Source organism: Alosa sapidissima, chromosome 10 (assembly GCF_018492685.1).
Source record: "Alosa sapidissima isolate fAloSap1 chromosome 10, fAloSap1.pri, whole genome shotgun sequence".
NCBI lineage: Eukaryota > Metazoa > Chordata > Actinopteri > Clupeiformes > Clupeidae > Alosa > Alosa sapidissima.
In genome coordinates this window covers 36,896,679-36,916,356 of record NC_055966.1, presented here as the reverse complement: position 1 = coordinate 36,916,356, position 19,678 = coordinate 36,896,679, and the positions used below count along the sequence as shown (strand labels likewise).

At 45.7% G+C, this 19,678-nt stretch overlaps 1 protein-coding gene and 1 non-coding gene across 3 annotated transcripts in view; both read right to left on the bottom strand.

The window, feature by feature from the left end:
• Nucleotides 1–19,678, bottom strand: part of ncapd2 (non-SMC condensin I complex, subunit D2) — a 43,748-nt gene that overhangs the window by 15,865 nt on the left and 8,205 nt on the right. For both annotated transcript variants that reach the window (XM_042108093.1, XM_042108094.1), the window contains exons 14-29: nucleotides 18,158–18,276; nucleotides 16,974–17,219; nucleotides 15,393–15,567; nucleotides 14,057–14,141; nucleotides 13,203–13,339; nucleotides 12,126–12,258; nucleotides 11,739–11,814; nucleotides 10,758–11,006; nucleotides 10,428–10,582; nucleotides 10,051–10,162; nucleotides 9,506–9,629; nucleotides 9,176–9,331; nucleotides 2,678–2,855; nucleotides 2,164–2,258; nucleotides 1,785–1,865; nucleotides 453–636 (exon numbers count right to left, since the gene is read on the bottom strand). In XM_042108093.1, coding sequence (XP_041964027.1) covers nucleotides 453–636; nucleotides 1,785–1,865; nucleotides 2,164–2,258; nucleotides 2,678–2,855; nucleotides 9,176–9,331; nucleotides 9,506–9,629; nucleotides 10,051–10,162; nucleotides 10,428–10,582; nucleotides 10,758–11,006; nucleotides 11,739–11,814; nucleotides 12,126–12,258; nucleotides 13,203–13,339; nucleotides 14,057–14,141; nucleotides 15,393–15,567; nucleotides 16,974–17,219; nucleotides 18,158–18,276 — 2,305 coding nt within the window. The remainder of the gene's footprint in view (nucleotides 1–452; nucleotides 637–1,784; nucleotides 1,866–2,163; nucleotides 2,259–2,677; nucleotides 2,856–9,175; nucleotides 9,332–9,505; nucleotides 9,630–10,050; nucleotides 10,163–10,427; nucleotides 10,583–10,757; nucleotides 11,007–11,738; nucleotides 11,815–12,125; nucleotides 12,259–13,202; nucleotides 13,340–14,056; nucleotides 14,142–15,392; nucleotides 15,568–16,973; nucleotides 17,220–18,157; nucleotides 18,277–19,678) is intronic.
• On the bottom strand, nucleotides 14,885–15,174 carry LOC121721552. The gene has a single exon (XR_006034871.1). It is a non-coding gene; the product is annotated as a small nucleolar RNA U85 (small nucleolar RNA).

The following is a 19,678-nucleotide window of genomic DNA, read 5'->3' as shown; positions in this document are numbered from 1 at the left end:
GGCTGAGGTAGTTCTGTTTGACCTAAGTAAGCAAGTGGCATAGTGGTGCAAGTTATGTAAGAGCAGCAGAAGTGTGTTGTGTTTTCAGGACAACAAAAACAAGTTGTTGTCTCAGTGTTAAGGCCAAGTTATGGTCTAGGCGGCAAGTGTTGCGCGACAAAATTTGGCGTAAGAAAGACAGAATGTGTGTCTGCAAGCCAGGCGGAGAATTTCAACTAGTGCAGACGTGCATCCGTGTACTTTTGGTTCAATGTGAGGGGTAACGTCAATATGAGGGGTAACTATGACGATGGGGTAACTTTAATATACGAGTTGTTATCGAAACTACGACTATGTTGACGTTGTCGCTGGCACAGGACTATGAAAGCTATTATTACTATTATTTGTCGAGCAACGCCTGTACCATAAATTGGCCTCTAGAGTGATAAGCTCTGTGCAGTGGGAGGCGGCACCTTGAACTGGGGCTTGGCTCCGCGGCGAAGCTTGGCGGTGATGGACAGGAGGGGCTGGTAGACGCCGGTCTCGGTCAGCTTGTCGCTGTAACATTCCCAGCACTCCTGCAGGCGCTTGAAGCCGCGCTCGCACACGGACAGCAGCGACAGAGACACAGCCACATCCGCCCACTGGCGCTCAGTCCTGACACACACACACACACACACACACACACACACCTTTATCTGTGTCCACAAATCAGAATAAATATACACAATGACACACATTTGACAGGTGCAATAACTGGTGATTGGCCTATATTTGGCGTTGAAAATGGAATGAAAAAAAATGAAAAAAAGTCTTTAGACATAAAAAAAAAAAAAGATTTTTTCACAAAAGTGACAGCCCTACACAGCACCTCGACAGATGTTATGGATACACACGACACCTTCTCCAAACACACACACTAGCACATGACAGATGTTATGGATACACACAACACCTTCTCCACACACACACACACACACTAGCGCGTACACACACACACGCACGCACGCAACACCTTGACAGATGTTATGGATACACACAACACCTTCTCCAAACACACACACTAGCATGTACACACACACACACACACACACACACACACACACACGCAGCACCTCGACAGATGTTATGGATACACACAACACCTTCTCCACACACACGCACGCACGCACGCAACACTGACAGATGTTATGGATATACACAACACCTTTTCCAAACACACACTAGCGTGCGCGCACACACACACACAGGCCATTGGTTAAGGGGTTAAAGGTCTATCTGAAACCTCTGAAGGGCATCTGAACAACTGAAAGACAAAAGAGTGAGGAGTGTGACCTATTCTGAGGACTGCTGTTAAATGGCAGAACAAACGGCCCACCGACTTCAAACAGAGAGCATGTTGCACATCTAGCCAAACCTAAGTGCCAGGGGGAAAGACAGGAAGCCAAAAGTCTTGAGGCCTTTAGGTAGAGGGATTAAAAGTTGTCTAAATTCTGGTGTTCTTGCCAAATGTCTGAGGCAGAGTGCAAGGCTGTGAGCCGTCGCTGGTCCTCTGACAGATGGGCTGCGTGAGCCTCCAACTCCAGTAATCCGGCTCCTCATGGGGCCAGCGCTAGCTAGCTGCAGCAGGGGATCGTGGGAGACGTAGTCCTGACCCACTTCACAGCAGCGAGGGGATTTTACAGTCACGACCACATGCGTGCGCACACACACACGAATTGAGAAGAATGAGCGCTGTGTGGGTGGGGAATGTGTGAGGAGAGAGGGGTACGCCGACAGACAGGATGAGACGGATGTTCACTCACTTTGCCGTTCTGAAGCGCTGGCACAGTTTCTCCACCAGGCTCTCCGTCTGTCTCTCCTTGGTTATGTAAGAGAACAGCTGTCTGAGAACAGAAAAAAAATAGATTAATTATACATTGAAATGAAATGCAGAGGGCACACATTAACAACATTATGCAGAATAATTGTCTCCCTTCCAACAAACAAAAAAAGCTTTTACATCAGATTTAAATTTTAGACATTTTAACAAAACTCTAGGGCCCATCCGCAACACCCACCCACCCAACCCACACAGAGACAGTCCTCCTTGACAACACTATCACTTTCTATGAGACACACCAACAGTCACACGCGCACACACACAATTTATCTGGACAAAATAACGTTAGGTGAGCGACTGACTTCATGATTGTGTGGAAGTCGTCCTCGGTCATGCCCCGCTCGGGGTCAGACAGGCGGCTGATTATGTCCGGCAGCAGGTTGTAGATGGCGTTGTCCTGAACATTAAATACACAAGGAGAGAGAAATCACATAAAATAATAGCAAACCATAATGTTTTACCAGCAACTTTAAAAAAAAAAAAAAGATTGAAGTATATTGAACAGCATTTTGAGCAGTTTCAATATTAATGTTTTGGTTAAGGCAACAATTTCAGATCATGACATCAGTTTGGATAAAAGCATTTGCAAAAAGAACGACTGATGAAGTTTCACATTTACAAGAGTGATCTATAAGACAAGGTTCCTTGCTTATTCAGGTAAGTTCAGGAGTAAATCACTGATCTCTAAAGAACACTGAAAGTAGAATCTGTAGAATAAATGATGTTCTTTTGAGATCAATTGTTACTCCTGAAGTTACCTATACCTATACAAGCCAGCGACCTTGAGTTATGGCAGCACTCTGATGGCTTGCGTACCTTGGAGGCGAGCTCGTTGAAGAAGTTGAGGGCCAAGCTGGCGATGTGAGGCTCTGGGTCCAGCAACAGCACGGCCACCTCGCTCACCTGACCTTTGACCTTCATCACGTCCTTCAGCACCAACTGCGTGAGGACGGTGATGGCCGTCAGCCGGACCGAGGCGTTTTCGTCACTCAGCCTGCAGCAGAAGAGATGGGCCATGAGATGCAAAGCAGAAAGCAGTCACCACACGGCAAATTGCACACGCAAAATATACCCAAATGCTTTAAAAACGTCAAAAGTGAACTTACAAAGATTCAATAAGGATTCAGATTATGATGGGTCTTAAAAGGGGTACAAACAGATAACAAATGTCTTACATCACGTGAGGCAAAAGTTGGCATATACGGCAAAGAAATCGCGCAGCAATGATACGCATGTGTGCTTATAAATACAGACACTACATGCTAGGGCGGAAATGTGCATGTGTGCGTGTGCTAGAGCCAGCGGGCAGAACTCCCACTGCCTCCCACGGGGGTTAACGATCAGCACACAATGCTGACGGACACCGCGATCAGCCCCCTCTGTGGGCCCTGTGTTCGTGCTAAAGGGGGAGGTGGGTAATTATCCCCACCACAAAGGCAGCACAATCAGGCCCATCGGCTCCACCAGGGACCCTGGGCTCCGACCGCGAGGGCCTATGTCTCACGCTAGCGCAACGGGGGTAATTATAACCGCCGCACCAATCTCTGCCACCAGTGAGGGCCATAATCAGCCATCATTGTCATGCCGACAACTGGGTTTGCGCCGTTTTAAAAAGGTGCCGAACGGGAGAGAATGGGAAGACAGAATTGCTTTACGGCCACACTTGAAAAGAAAAGAATGGGTGACCCAGGAGGAGGTGGGGGCGTGGAGAGAGGCGAGGGGGGGGTATAGGGGCACTTCAGAGAGCATCAGTGTGGTGAATGTGTTGCCACGGTAACACGAGTAGGAGTGGGTCTGCAGAGATAAGTTAAAGCGCACTGCGGCTCGAGTTCTCTTGCTGGCCCTCCAGAAGCCTTTCCTTGGAAAAGAGTACAGACAAGTGCTGGATACCACGATTTACTTCTAGAGGTACCAAAACATCAGCTGCAGCTAAACGGCCATAACAACCATCTTGGCATATTAGCGCCCAAACAGGTTGCGTAACCACAGTAAATAGAGTCCATCCCCATAGGAACACAAAGACTCCGCCCTCTGCTGGATGAAGGCAACAGATGGGAACCGAGGAATTAGCCATCATCAACGCGGTGCGTTGCATGCCGACACACAGCTAGTCAGCCAGTCACATTTCAAAGCCATGGACATAACAGACCCAACAGCCAATGGGGTTTGAGGTACGTTTTCTACAGGCTTCACGTTTTAAGAGGTATGTTTTCGTTTGGTGGGTGTGTCAGACGTCCTATTAGGGCTGTGCAATTAATCGAATTAATGGTCAATGATGACTTCCAACTATGAAAACACAATTAAAATATTAAGATTATTTTGCTGCATTACATTTTGCAACAATGCTCTTGTTTCGTCTTGAGTTACAAATCCAATTTAATTCACTGTTCATTTTTCATCAAGTTTAGAAAATGGGGGATGTCTCCAAACTCATTGAGTTATTGTCTTAATGAATCATGATCAACCTTGACTAAAACAAATCATATGATTACGGTGTTTGACATTCAAGCGGCCCCAGGTCCTACTCTATCAACAATGATGTGTACACAAAACCCGCCGTATTAAAAGGGCAGTGCACACAGTGTATTCACTCAGTCATTTACAGGAGAGATAAGAATGAAAAGAACATTTATGTTGATTTAACTAGGCTTGGAAAATCTTCAAAAAGAAAGCAAAAAATGGCCTTTTCGGAGGGCTTGTATGAACAAGAGAGTGTTCAGCGTGCAACTATAAACAGTTGAAACAAAGCTTTGCTATGTTTTTTTCTGGGCTGAACGCAACGCAGGATTTGCTTTAGAAAAGTCTCCACTCAGCCAATACTGAATGAGTGACACATAAGCATTGATGGCGAAGAGCAATCAGGCAATTAGTAATGCCACCCACACAATGTTTAAGGCCTAGTCCACACGTACCAAACCGATCTTTTTTTCCTCCGTCTTCCCTGGAACCGCATCAAGAATATTTGCGTCCAAACGGATCCATCTCAACACGACTCAACACGTTACTTCATACCCCAGGCCTATAGGTGGCACTGTGTCTTTACAGAAATTCACCAAAACTTGCGCTTTAAAAACAGACAGAATAGGCTACGGCGAAATGGCTAGCGCAAGGAAACCAGAATTGTTTGTGTGGACTAATGGTGAACTGTCAACTGTAGTCAACTGTAAAACTAATACACTTTATTTTACGGTTTGTGAAGGGTGCAGTCCCGTCCTTTATTTGGCTAACGCAGGTATGCCTACTAATCACCTTTACTTTCTTTGGTTGTAGGATAGTCCGTGATTCACATTAGTTTTGGCCATCACCGCAATTAGGCTACTAAACGCAAGGCTTACCCAAGTTCTAGGCTATTCTGTCGCCACATTTATAATATTGCTATAAAACCTTCGTTAGTAACAGTCAATACTTTTGCCTGCATCAAATTGTGCATTCGCATTCAGTGTGCTACCATCAGCTTAACGTGAGTTCTAAGCGTCTTTGTATGCCTATATCCGATTTCACTCGACTGTGAATGCATGTATATATGTTGTAAGACATGTAAAATAAATGAATGACACTACGCACAAATTAATGTAGCCTAAACTTACACTTTCCTAATAACTTAAGTTCTCTCGCGTCACTGACAGTAGCTAGAATGCATAAAAAAAAAACACCAGGAAAAACAGTGTTCAGTCCACCAAGTCATAAGCTATCGGCGCTGCGCAGCATCAGGTGTGATATTTATCTTAACGGAGTGTAATCGTAGGTAATGTCATGTATGAAAACTAGTATTGTTAAGCAATACTATAAGTGCAAGTCCAGGGCAGCTGAGGTGTGGCGATGACATCATCGATACGCAAGCAGGATGTGCGGTTTCGCTGTCTAAACGAACTCAAACGGGCTACGGTTTCAGATTTCTCCACTCTGGGACCAGGTTTCAGAAAAGTGCGGTTTCGGGAAGTGCGTTTACAGGATTCGTTTGGACGCTCGGCCAAGACGTAGTAAAACCTCTGCGTTTAACCTAAAAAGCGTCTCAGTGTGGACAGGCCCTAATACACTGTCCATAACCCACTTATACAGCCATCATAAGAGTGCTGCTTGGTTTGTTTTTCTCCTTCATGTGAGCTCCAAGTCAATGAAGATCATAAAAGCTCCCCATAAACCTTAAACCTCTAACGCGAACCGAACTGAGACCACCTCGCTTTGAAGTCCGCGGCACGGTTCGCATTATCTGTGCATTGTGAACACAAATCGCCCTGGGTTCTCATTCCCATTTTGCATTGTAGGCTAGCCTATTTTGTCCTACTTGACTTGCCATTGCCAAAACTGAAGGCATGTCGTTTCTTATATAGCCTAAAATAAACTATTATCATTAGGCTCATGAAAGGCCTACAGATATTTGTAACGTTACATTGGCTACAGTCGAACAAGTGGGTCCAGCATTAACAGTATGCTGAATGTCTTTTCATCCAAGCTATTTGTAACTAACAATGTAGAAATTAGCGAACTTTGGATTGTATTGCTCACCATTGTTCATGATCTGCTAGGCTATTATCTCTTTGTCGAACTCTCATTGCAAACATATAGGAGACTGCACAGCGTGGTTAGCGGGCTGCTGTTCACTTGTCATTTTGGACGTGAGCTAAAGTTAGACATAGCAACAGTTACTAGGTAGTGCGGGCCTACCACTGAATTAAAAAGTGGCTGGCGTGTTGACTGATCGTTCAAGAGGATCTTTGCAATAACTTTAGATCAGAATTCATTCTGAAAATATTTATATTTCAGAAAAAAATGAAACAAAATCACCACACCAATTAAGGGTTATGATAATTATTTAAACCTGATAATGAATGATGTAAATACATAACTAACCCAGAGCAACTACATAGCCCATAATCCAAAGCAGGTCTGAGACCTGCAGAGAAGGTATAGTGTGAACATGAAGGGAACTGAGGCCCCATCAGAGCTGAAGTGCACCAGAAAGAGATCGGAGTCCTCTTTCAAACGAACTCACAATGTGAATAGCCAGAGATCGGAGTCCTCTTTCAAACGAACTCACAATGTGAATAGCCAGAGATCGGAGTCCTCTTTCAAACGAACTCACAATGTGAATAGCCAGAGATCGGAGTCTTTCAAACGAACTCACAATGTGAATAGCCAGAGATCGGAGTCTTTCAAACGAACTCACAATGTGAATAGCCAGAGGTGGGACCAGGTCACTGTTTAGTCACAAGTAAGTCTCAAGTCTTAGCAGTCAAGTCCAAGTCAAGTCCCAAGTAAAGACAGAGAAGGGCAAGTCGAGTCCGAGTCCAAGTCACCTCAAAGCCAAGTCGAGTCCAAGTCCCAATCTTTTTCCAAGTCCTGAACAAGTCATCAGGTACTCTTCACTTAATAATGCCATTATTAAACTATCGATCATAATTTTAACACAATCTAATCTACAGTATTTTTTTTTATAAATACAGATTAAAATATGTTCAATGGTTTTGTCTTGAAATCTTTTACGATATATGCATGCGCATACCTGTGAAATCTTGAATCTTTCTTGAATTTCCCCTGGGGATCAATAAAGTATCTATCTATCTAAATTTACGCATGAGCATACCTGAGTAATCTGTACGAAACAGATAGCTACAAGACACTCATAGCAGCAAATATATATATTGTTTTTCCAAATTGCGGTGTCCACTGTAAGGATGAGTACTAATTTGACTGATGGCATTTCACCATGTTAGGCCACAGATTTGCCTGCAAACAATTTATTAGGCTGTCTGCCAGTGGCGACTCATAAGGGAAGCCAAGGTCATGGTTAATGATTACAATAAATGGTGACGAGAAGAATCGTCACATAGGCTACATTAGTAAATTGCTGCAGTTAAATATTTTACGTTTTTATTAAGGCTGACAAACAATTAAAAAAAAAAAAAAAACTAATTTCTCATATTTTGAAATGAATTAATCTAGATTAATTGCGATTAAAGCTTCTTATATGGCATATTAAATACAGCATAAATCACCAAATTACTGAGTAACCACAAAGGTAAAATTAAAACACTTCTATTTATTTAAAGGATAATAATGACAAAGTAATTTAGTTTTAAAGTATTCATTTCTTAAATACTATACATGTGATGCTGTTTAACTCATTTGTAAAAGGTGCACTGTCACTTTAAGCCCATTGTGTGCCACTGTCCACACGTTCTCCTAATGTTTTTTTACCAGCTCCATTCAAATATAGCTATGGCTAGTCCACAAACTCTAACATTGTTTGTGCCACAAGTATAGCACAATATTAACAACGATACGCATGATATTAAGTTGGCACAAACAGCTTTCATTCCTTTGGAAATAAAAGCATGTAATGACATGATGCTTGCTAGACATTTTCTGTGTGCAATTAAAAGTGAATTATGAGCCTGGTATAGCCAGTAGCCACCTAGCTACGTGGGATGCGTTTCAATCGGCATAATATCATGTGCTTCATGTAAACGAATTATTGAAGACTTCAAGACTCACCAGTTCCATTACACAAAAGCAAAGACAACTCTTCATATTCTTGTACATTTGCAGCCTGTCAAAGTGCCCTGGCTCTCACAGTTTATAACAGTAGTGAGTACCGGATAAATCCGCAATTTCCTCTAATCTCGTCTTTGTTTCCTTCATGATTTCCCTTCATAGGCCCACGTTTCTCTCCCTTTCGTGCGCGCTGAGACGCGTTCTCAATTAAATGGAGTAGGCCGCTAGCATACGTTCAAGTTGGATCATCCTTATGTAACATGCTGTTGATACATAGCAGCACTGATCACCGTCCTCTGCCTGTTTGTGTCCACTATGTGTATTTTGGTTTTTTTTTTCGTTGCGAGGTGAAGGCATCTCTGGGATGACTGGTCCACGATCAGGAAATTCATTTTTTGACTCGAGACCTGTCAAGTCATTACAAGTTAAAGAGGCAAAGTCCGAGTCAAGTCTCGAGTGAATAGTATTCAAGTCCAAGTCGAGTCGCAAGTCATGCCGAATTTTATCAAGTCGAGTCTGAAGTCATTAAAATCATGACTCGAGTCTGACTCGAGTCCAAGTCATGCAAGTCATGTCTGGTGAATACATGATGAACTCACAATGTGAATACATGATTAACTGAGTCCCTTTTGTTTTGGTCCTCTTTCTGGTCCCCTTTTAGTGGACGGAGTTCTGAGTCCGGTTCTTTTAAAAGGGACTATATGTAAAAATGCCCTTAGTGTCAAATAGAGCTTCTCAGCAGAAGTTCTGACTACAGGTTTGCAAGTCATTATGGGTGTTGTAGTCTCACAGCCTCGGACAGAAGCTGCCAATCCTCACCTGGCATAGAGGTTGGGAGTCCAGGGTTCCAGAATGTTTGGGAATCGCACAGTCAGGTCACCAAGGGCAACGATTGTGTTGGACCGCACAATGGGCAGCGGGGATTTCTCCAGGATGGTGAAGAGGAGACGAATGTGCTCCTTACAGGCCGTCGGGCTACACACACACACACACACACACATTAACAAATTAAAACATGAGTACTATGGAGGGAAAAGAATGTTGTTTTGCCCAGAACACTCTAAATGCACCCTGCTAGCTTATTAGCGGAGATTAAAACTACAGACACCCCACAGAGCTGTGCAGTGAGCGCAGGGTTGCCATGGTTACCTGATCATCATGTACTGGGAGAGCGCAAGGCAGGCGGCGGTGGTGAGCTGAGGGTGGGAGTAGCGGCCGGGCGCGCTGCACACCTTGACCAGCAGCGGCACAAACACACACAGCAGGTTCTCCTCTGAGACGCGCACACACACACACACACACACCATTATCAAACCGGTACAGTTGTTCAACCAGGCACTGTTCCTACATTCCTCTTTACGTTATAGTGATTTGCATATTAGGGAGTTGTTGGACACTGAGGCAGACATGAAAGGGGCAATACACATATGTACAATACACAAAATAGCACCGTGCGCAAAACGACTTGTTTCGCCTTGAAGGGTCACATAACAAAATGTGTCTGGGACATGGAGCCTGTCATGTGGCCCTTTGCGCAGGTTGAAGTTAGAAGGCTAAACTCGGTGGTGTTGTGCACTAGTACTAAGACACGTTACATGTGGTCAGGAGTTGTGCACTGGTACTAAGGCACGTTACATGTGGTCAGGAGTTGTTGTGCACTGGTACTAAGGCACGTTACATGTGGTCAGGCTCACCTGCCAGCAGCTCTGTCTCGCAGATCTTGCGGATGAGTTCAGCCTCGGTGTCCTCTGCCGAGGCACCAATCAAGCCAAGCTCCTCCTCCACACAGCTGTCATTGGCCTCTTGCTGTGGGGTGACAAAGATGACAAGCCATGAAATCTACTGCTCGTCAACCATGTAACCATGTAACCGTGTCTGGAGTGGCCAAACGGACCGTGGCAGGGCACTCACTCACCAAGCGCACCGTGGCAGGGCACTCACCAAGCGCACCGTGGCAGGGCACTCACCAAGCGCACCGTGGCAGGGCACTCACCAAGCGCACCGTGGCAGGGCACTCACCAAGCGCACCGTGGCAGGGCACTCACCAAGCGCACCGTGGCAGGGCACTCACCTTGGCCTTGTTGGAGGGCCCCTTCTCCTCCTTCTCCTCCCTCTCTCCCCTCCTCCGACGGAGCTCGGCGCTCACGCTACGCTCCAGGTGCGACACCTGCCAGAAGGCCACACCCCCACAGAGTGCCAGCAGCTGGGCCAGAGACACACAGCTCACTGGGGGGGACAACAACAAGAGCTTAGAGACATGCAGCTCACTGGATCATTAAGAACAAGAGCTACTGTTAAACCCTGCAAGATGTGAATAGACAAAGAACACACAACTCAAGAATAGTCATCGACTGAACATAGTTGTTAAAAGGGGTGTTGGATAACTGGAGGGTCTGTCCACCTTGCTCTCCCTGGTCCTCTGGGTCCTGGGAAGAGGCCTGTGATTGGGGGCTATCCTCCTGTGACTGCACAATGGACGCATCATCTGGTTGGTTGGTTGGCCGAGCTTCAGCGGCCTGCTCCAATAGCAGGCGAGAGGAACGCTGGAGGAGGCGGCCGCAAAGCTGGTCAGGTGACTCAGCCAGGAAGTAGATGAGGCGCACGGCCTGCTCCATGAAGGTCTGCCAGTAGGGACAGGTCAGCACAACCCCTGCAGAGAACAGCAATGTTAAGAACAGCCGGCTGCTGCGGCTGGTGCCGCCCCCCACCACCCCTTTAAAGCTGCAGTTGGCAAGATGTGTTTTATCATACTTACTGAAACCGACACTATGCTCTGACAGAACATAAATCAGCCGGTTTTAGAAAAAAACCCTGCACTTCTACCTCCACCTAGAGCCGGTTATTTGTTAAGCAAAAATCCACAGCTCCCGGTTCTTCTGGTCCAATCAGAGCAGGGCTGTGTGAGATCTGACTGTCAATCACAGTCTGGTGCAGTCTAGTGCGTACTGACGAGCACAAACTCGATGAGAGGGTGCTCGGTGGTAGTGGGGGAGGGGCATGAGAGTTGTAAACATTCAACATTTTGGCTAAGTCCCCTCAATCAGCCAGACTTGCCAACTGCAGCTTTAAGAATTCTATGTTTTGTAGTTTTTACAAGATCAGCTTATTTTGTAATGTTTTGGATAATGATCCAATCACCACGGAGAACACTTGAGTGCATATGGTATGTAGACAATGTTTGGGTTTTGATAATCCACGTGTTGTATTTCTCAGTACAATTAATTTTATTTGACCAAATTCCTATACTATTCCAGGTCTGAAAAACGAATAATTCAATACTTTCTCAGGTCTGAAAAAAGTAATAACTACACTGCCATCATGTCATGAGTGCTTTGAGGAAGAAAAAAAACTTAATGATGTGTGTGTTTGTGTGTGTGTTTACCATCAGCGATGGCCTGAGTGAGGCAGCTGAAGAGCTGGTGGTCCTGAGGAAGCCTGAATGGGGCCCCTTTGGACATCTGAAACAACACAACACATGTGCCGTCAAGTGAGACCAATCGCATGGACACAATCAACTGGTAGTTTGGCTTAACCACCGCTATTCTGGCTGGTTTGCTACTTAATTGATCATTTTAACAAATTCAAAGCTACACCTACACACACACACACACACACACACTCTGGGTTGATCAAGCTGGTATTTCCAGGGGTAATTTTTTTACTTGAACATTTGTTCTGTGCACACACTGACCTCAGCGCAGTGTCCTTGTGTACGCCTGCCAACGGAACAGAAAAGATAAAGTGTGTGTGCGTGCGCGTGTGTGCGTACTCTGATTTGATCGGTGACGTTGCAGATGGTGATGACCGTGTCTCTGGCCAGCAGATAATCCTCCGTCACAGACTCCCCGAGGGCCACTGAACACAGCGTGTCCAGGTTACTGAGCACCACCTCTCTCTCCGCCCTAACACACACACACACACACACACACACAATCATTACGTCAGTGGCAAAATAATAATTACAAGAAGGGCACCTTACTCTAAACAGAAAAGATGCAATGTATAAACACTGCTGCAAAAAGCCCCTTGACGCTCGCGTGTGTGTGTGTGTGTGCGTGCGTGTGGTGTGTGTGTGTGTGTGTCTCTGAGCGTGACCCGACTAGTGCAGCCGTGGGTCGGACAGACGAAAACAGCAGTGAAAGACACATTATCCTTTAAATTAGCCTTCACCACGCTCGGCGGTGTTCATGCCGAGAGGCCGTGGGTGGATCCTTCCAGCCGAGAATCTGAAAGACGTGAACAAGGCCAGGGGAGGCAGAGCAAGGCGCTGCCAACAGGCTGACATCTGTCTCTTTCTTCTTCTCCCTCTCCCTTTCCTCCTCTCTCGCTCCCCCTCCCTCTCCCTCTCTGTCTCTCTCACTTTTTAGCACAAGCTCCCGGAGGATTGAGGGGAGAAGAGTGCAATGTTGGCTGAGCTCTTTCAGGGCAGTGAAGGTCTTAAAAAAGACCAAATGTTCAGTGCGCAAAGCTGGTGGCCAGCCTGAGGCGTTGAACTTGGAGTTCACTGCTTCTGGTATTATTGGGAAATTAGACTCTGTATCTGCTCCCACACACAAAGGAGCAGCTCTTTATTTTGGTGTGCGTGTTCTAGTTGATAGTAGGGGCCTTTTCAGGAAAACGAGTCTTTAAAGTAGAATGCTGAATTATCACCGCTGTGCAGAAAAGCACCAGGAGAACAACCTCACAGTCAAATGGGCTTACAGTCCCTTTAATGTCAGAGTGAATGGACACTATTGTTCATAGCGCTTTGATGGGATTTGTGTGTATGGGACGTGTGTGAGATGTATGAGATGTATGCATGTATGTGTGTGCGCGTGTGTGTGTGTGTGTGTGTGTGTGCGCTCACCGTGCAGCCATGCCCAGCAGAAGCACAGCGGCACGCCTGTGCAGGGCTGCGGTCTCGCGCTTGCCTGAGAACCTCTCCCAGAGCGCCTGCACCACGGACGCCTGCAGCGCACTCTCACTGCCGAAGAACTCGTGCACCTGGGGGAGGAGAGACGGGAGGACGGAACGAGAGACACACACACCACAGACACACACCCCGCACGCACCACACACACACACACACACACACACACACGGGGATATATTGAGGGAATGTTAAAAGAACACGCCAACTTCTTGCTATAGGTTAACTTGTTTGAGCAGTAAGCCACTTCCAGTGAATTGTGCCAAGCTAGGCTAATGGTGGGGAGGTCAGACTGCATCATTGCATGCACAAAGAGAAGGCCATATGGATCCTCTTGAACTCAGCATGAGCAGACAGGAAATAAGCCACTTTCCCAAAGTTGTTGAGTTCCTTTCAGGAAGTGTTCTCAAAATGGATAAAGTCCCTGTGCACAGGCTTCTGATTTGCAGTCGTCAATAAAACTCAGAAAAGTGAAAGATCACCGCACACTGGTGGACTTATTCAGCTGGTTTATTTTTCAGTGAACGACGCGCTTCGCTATCAGTAATCCTTCATCAGTAAACCAGCTAAATAAGTCCTTCACTTTTATGAATTGGATTTTCTAGGCATTAGTGTCAAAGTAGAAGTAGTAGTTTGTGCCACAGAGGCGTTATACATTATCAAGATACTAAGAGTCCTACGACATAACACGCAAGCTCCTTTTTGTTCCACAATAAAATTGCAAGTGGCCATTTTGCTTAAAGAGTCACAATCTCAAGTGGCCATTTTGACCATTTTGCTTAAATACTCACAATCTCTTCCAGACACTGGATGGTTCCCAGAGACGCATCAACCATCAGCTCAGACAGGCTGTCCACCAGAGTTTGAGCACGAGCCCTGATGGAGAGAGACCGAGACACATGGATTTATAGTCGAGCTGGATACATTGGTCAGTGTAATCATTTACTGCGTTGCCCGACTGACACAGACGACCACAACCAGAACCAACATCTGTGCTGGCGTACACACACACTAAATAATTTGCTCATCTAGCAAACCAGTGCGGTACATTTCCATGTGTAATGTGACAGCACAATACTCCACAGGACCGAAATTCAATTTCATTTCCAGTTTTTTGATCACACGGCATATTAGCATATAACAGTTCAAAAGTCAAAATCATTACAAGAAAAAAATAAATAAAAAAAGCAAACGCGTGCGTGCAATCACCCATGTCTGCAACAGTCCAGTTAAATTGTGTGTCTCTCCCCATTCAGTGGCATTTCATTTATTGTGTGAAGCCAGTAGCAGTAAGCCAGGCAAACTGTGTGACACTAACAATTAAGCAGCCATTAGAGAGAAGAGCCACGTAATAATAATAATAATAATAATAATAATAATCATTTCTATCGCTGACTTCTTCCAGGGTTGGGGCAGAGGTCCCTACACTGCCGTCATCAAAGGCAGTAATGGGAGGCTAGTTAGGCAGAGGACAAAGTATGCACATTATGCACATTAGCGTAAAAATGTTTTTTTAATGAAGGGTATTCAATTTTTTTAAAAACACGATAAAATAAAGCAAGTGCAATTCTGTAGTAATGGGCCAATCTGTGGTGCAGAAGCATCTGAGTGATTGTCTTCACCCTCAGATTACCAAAAAAGCAGCTCATAGCTCAGTGAATTCCACCGAGAACAGAGTTTCAACCTGCACACGCACACACACACACACACAGTAAGTCACACCCTCGGTCCTTTTGCGCGTGTCTTTGCGAGAAGGCATTAGGAGCAGGACTGGGTTTAATGTAGGCCGGCCCTTACAGCAGAGCAGCAAACCTCCTCTGCCCTGCCAAGATTACCGGCCAGTGTGTGTGCAGGAGAGCCCAGCCCCTGATTCAGAGAGCTCGCATTCGCCTTGGGATCATCACTGGGTAACAGCTACACACTAGTTTGGATCATCACTGGGTAACAGCTACACACTAGTTTGGATCATCACTGGGTAACAGCTACACACTAGTTTGGATCATCACTGGGTAACAGCTACACACTAGTTTGGATCATTTGCACTTTTCTCTGCTGCCACAACAGGAGTGACTTGTCCACTGCTTAGCGCCTGCTGGGGCTTGTGGGTAGGTGCGGCCGAGTTCTCACCTGGTGGTGTCTCCCTGGGGGTTGAGGTAGAGGCGCCGGTAGGCCTGCACCACCGCATCCTTCACCGCCGCGTCCGAGGACCAGACCAGGGGAAGCATCTTCCTCACACCGGACAGCGAGTTGGCAACACTGAACTCGTAGACCGTCACGCAAAACTGAATGGCCTCTTGCACCACTGGGATGGACGGACGGACAGACAGACAGACAGACACAGGCAGACACACAGGATGGGTTTTTCGGTCTTACACAGAACCCAAACACCTCAAGTCCAACCCTTGTACAGTGTTTAAATATTCCATGATCATCAGAACCAAGCCCTTCAACTGGGGCGGCCCTGTGCAGCTCAAGTTAGAATAGAGTTGCCTGCAGCGAAGCACTTTTGGACAGCACATTTCCAGGAGAATCATGTGGAACAGCTGACGGAGAGACAGGGTGAAAACTCGATGAAATCAGCCAGATGTGTAACTCATTAGGGTTGGGCGATGTCGCCTAAATTGGCATTTGACGATGTTTACAGTAAAACATAGTGATGGGCGATGATATCGTGGGGGCGGGGTTAGTGTGGTAAACACGAATTAATTAGCCTATAGGTATGTCTGTACAGAAATACATTTATAATGTTCTACATACAAAAATAAAAAATATATTATATAGGCTATACGGCCTGATGAAAGTGGACAGCTAAGAGACATACTGACCAGGCTACCGAAGTTGTGTGGAAGATCTGCTCCAAGAAAATTGTTGTGAAAAACGGATAGACAATCAATCTGAACACTTGCGTGTGCACCAACCAGCGGAATATTACACATTGCCAGCCTTCGCTGGGCCCAGCAAAAAAGCTACTTAAGACTACTATCGTGGTCACTCATTTAAAATCTTAGTACTATGCAGCATCCCACGTTATCAGGCTACCGTCTATGCTGATATGAGGGCGGCGGGAAGTGAAAGTAAAGGGCTCAGTCCAGGCTATTTATAGGAGTGCGAAGTAAAAACACTTTTGCAAATAACGAATCCCGATTACCACTCCGCTGCTGTCTGGGAGTTTTGCTAAATGCATGAAATACAAGCCTTACAGTGAAAGACGAATAGACTACCTTCTGATCCTATAATTAACGAAAGAAATGGTTTAACACAGAGGAGAAGGACTCATTTGGCGCTCGCTGTAGCCTTACAAAAATATTTGAGTGCTAGAATATCCTAGTCGTAGCCAAACAATAATAAATCTATATTTTCTGCTAAAACATTAGGCTACATATTACGTCCAATGTAGGCTATAGGCCTGCGAGACATGTAGGCTACACATTCACGTCACTGTCAGGAATTATTTGAATAAGAGGGTAGACTAATAAGTCTTTTATTTTACAAGACGGTAGACTAATACATGATAACTGTTTGGTTGACAGCCTTTAAAAGTAGGCTCAATTTCATTTTCAGGGAAAGGTTTTTTTATGTTTTAGCCTGTTACAGCAGGAATTAGTGACTGGCATGTGGGGGCGCGGAATCACGATGGTTGCTCGATGATATCGTCCATCGGCACAACCCTATAACTCATGCCACCATAGGTCAGCAGAGGAGCCCTACCTGTGGTGGTCTTCCAGTAGAGCATGTTGTTGATGATGGCGATGGCACTCTCCACCTGCAGGGCAAAGCCTTCCGTGTCGCGCAGGTACTGCACCAGCATCTCCTGCTTCTTCAGCTCGCCCTCGTCCGCACCGGCACCGGCCCCGGCCCTCTCCGCACTCACGCCCTGGCTCTCGTCCCCGGCAGAGGCGGCAAGCGGCCGGGCCTCCTGAGCCTGGGCCTCCTGAGCCTGCTCATGCTCCGACCCTGTGGAGAAAAAGGGAGAGGATTCACACACACAATGTTGCTTCATTTCTGTTATTACTTTTTATTACCAGCTTGGCTTTAGCAGAACAACTGTTATCAAAACATCTTGCCAAATGACTGCAGTTGGCTAAGCTAGTCAGCTGGCTAACACTGGTTAATGTACAGAAATGTTGGTTATGTGGGTCATCATGCCTGTAAAATTAAATCAATCTGCTGCTATGCAGACAGCAAGGACTGTGATTGGTCAACTTGTCCTGTGTGTCTCTATTCGGTGTTTAAAGCAGCCTACTGTGGGGAGTAGCAACATGCTAGTTCACGGACAAGCTTTGCAAATAAACTCAGACGTATTTTTGGTTAAAATTACGGGGTTATCCATTTGTAAAGTGTCTATATGTCAGTAACATTTTGAAATTAGCACTGCCAGCAAGCAATACTTTGTGGGCAGTTGTGCTAAAGTTCACTTGCTAACAACTTAGACTGGCTGGCAGACACCTCACAAATAACCTCAGACTTATTTTCTGGTTACAGTAACTAGGCCCATGAATTTTACTGTGTCTATTTACTCTTTACAAAATCTAAGCAAGAAAAGGCCAAACAAATAAGATTAATATTTTAGCATGACAGTCTGGGGTTTGCCGTTTCGGTGGTGAATGAGCGACGCAGATACAGGCAACACAGAACTTCGAAGCCACTAGCATTACGGCGGTGAAATGCACAGCGATGCAAAGCAACCTGACGCAGAACTCTGAAAGGGTCACGACGGAGTCACTACAGCGTGGAGTTGACGCAGAAGCACGCTGCAGGCTAAAGTCTCAGCCAATTGAAAAGGTGACGAGTCTGCATCTCAGCCAATCGAAAAGGTGACGAGTCTGCATCTATATTCAACCCACTGAGTATCCCACGGCCGAACTCGGCTAGGTTTTATTGTCCCCACTCACCTTTAAACAGGTGGCCCAGGGTGTTCATCACGGCCTGAGTGTTCAAGTCGGAGAGGCCAGAGAAGAACTTGGACTCTGGGAACTGGTCATGAGCCTGAATGAGCGCACGCACTGCTTGCCTGCAAAACACAATATAAACATGAAGAATTACATCCACATCTCTCAAGACACAAACACAAGCAAACTGCCGTTCCACACGGCTGCCAAACACAAGCCAACTGCCGTTCCACACGGCTGCCAAACACAAGCCAACTGACGTTCCACACTGGGACACTCACACCGGGACACTCATCTGCCCACTGTCACCACAAGCTGAGGGCAAAGGCATTGCTGCTTGAGATGAATAGAGTTGCTTTTCACCTAGTCAGGAGTAGACAAATCTAATCTCTTTCCCAACTTGCACAGCCCAGAGATGTGTTTGCCGAGTGTCCAAAGAAACCTGCTTGTCCGCTGGCCAAGTCTGTGGTGCAACTGGCTGCAGCACCCATACCATATCTGGATCTATCGCTCACCATATCTGGACCCCACCCCTTTTCTCCCTCTTCCACTCACTTCCTGTCAGTCTCTCACTATCCTATCCTAATATATCCACGGGACAGCCGTGGCCTACTGGTTAGAGCTTCGGTTCGAACCCCGACCAGTAGGCACGGCTGAAGTGCCCTTGAGCAAGACAGCTAACCCCTCACTGCTCCCCGAGCGCCGCTGTTGATTCAGGCAGCTCACTGCGCCGGGATTAGTGTGCGCTTCATCTCACTGTGTGCGTTTCACCAATTCATGGATTGGGATAAATGCAGAGACCAAATTTCCCCTCACGGGATGAGAAGGAGTATATATACACTTATAGCAGGGCTCTACACTAACATTTTTTTCCAGGAGCACTTGTGCGCCCAAGTTAAAAAAAATTTAGGAGCACAGACAAAATTTTGGGCGCACAGTCAGTTCTGTATTTAACTTAAACATAATCTAACATTACACTGCAGCTAACACTTAAACATGCCAGTGCACCAATTGTGAATATTAAGAATGACTGACAACATTTAGGCTACAGGAAATAGGATTTTAAAGATCAGTGCCTACTTTATTTTCAGTCTGTTCCATTTTCCTACATTTTGTTAATGTGAAATAGTATAATACATTGCCATATTCGCATTTAGCCTGTATATCAAGTATCCTGCCAAATGTAGGCCAATTTATTTATTTGTGAATCCATCTGTAGCTAATCCAAATATGCCCATGGTGACTGTATCTGACTGCATACTGCCTAATACTACTACTAAAATGGTCCATTTTCTCTTCCACAAAACCCAACATAGGCTAATCAAGGATATATATATATATATATATATATATATATATATATTTTTTATACTTTTACTTTTTATTTGAAATATAAGCATTGATGGGGGCAGTAGGCAAACGTTAGGCCTACTTTCGTTTTGCACTTCAGCTTGTATTCGGTGTAAACAAACAAGCATGTGTGGAAGCCTGGAGTTGTCAGTAGCGTTCTACCTTTGAATAAAA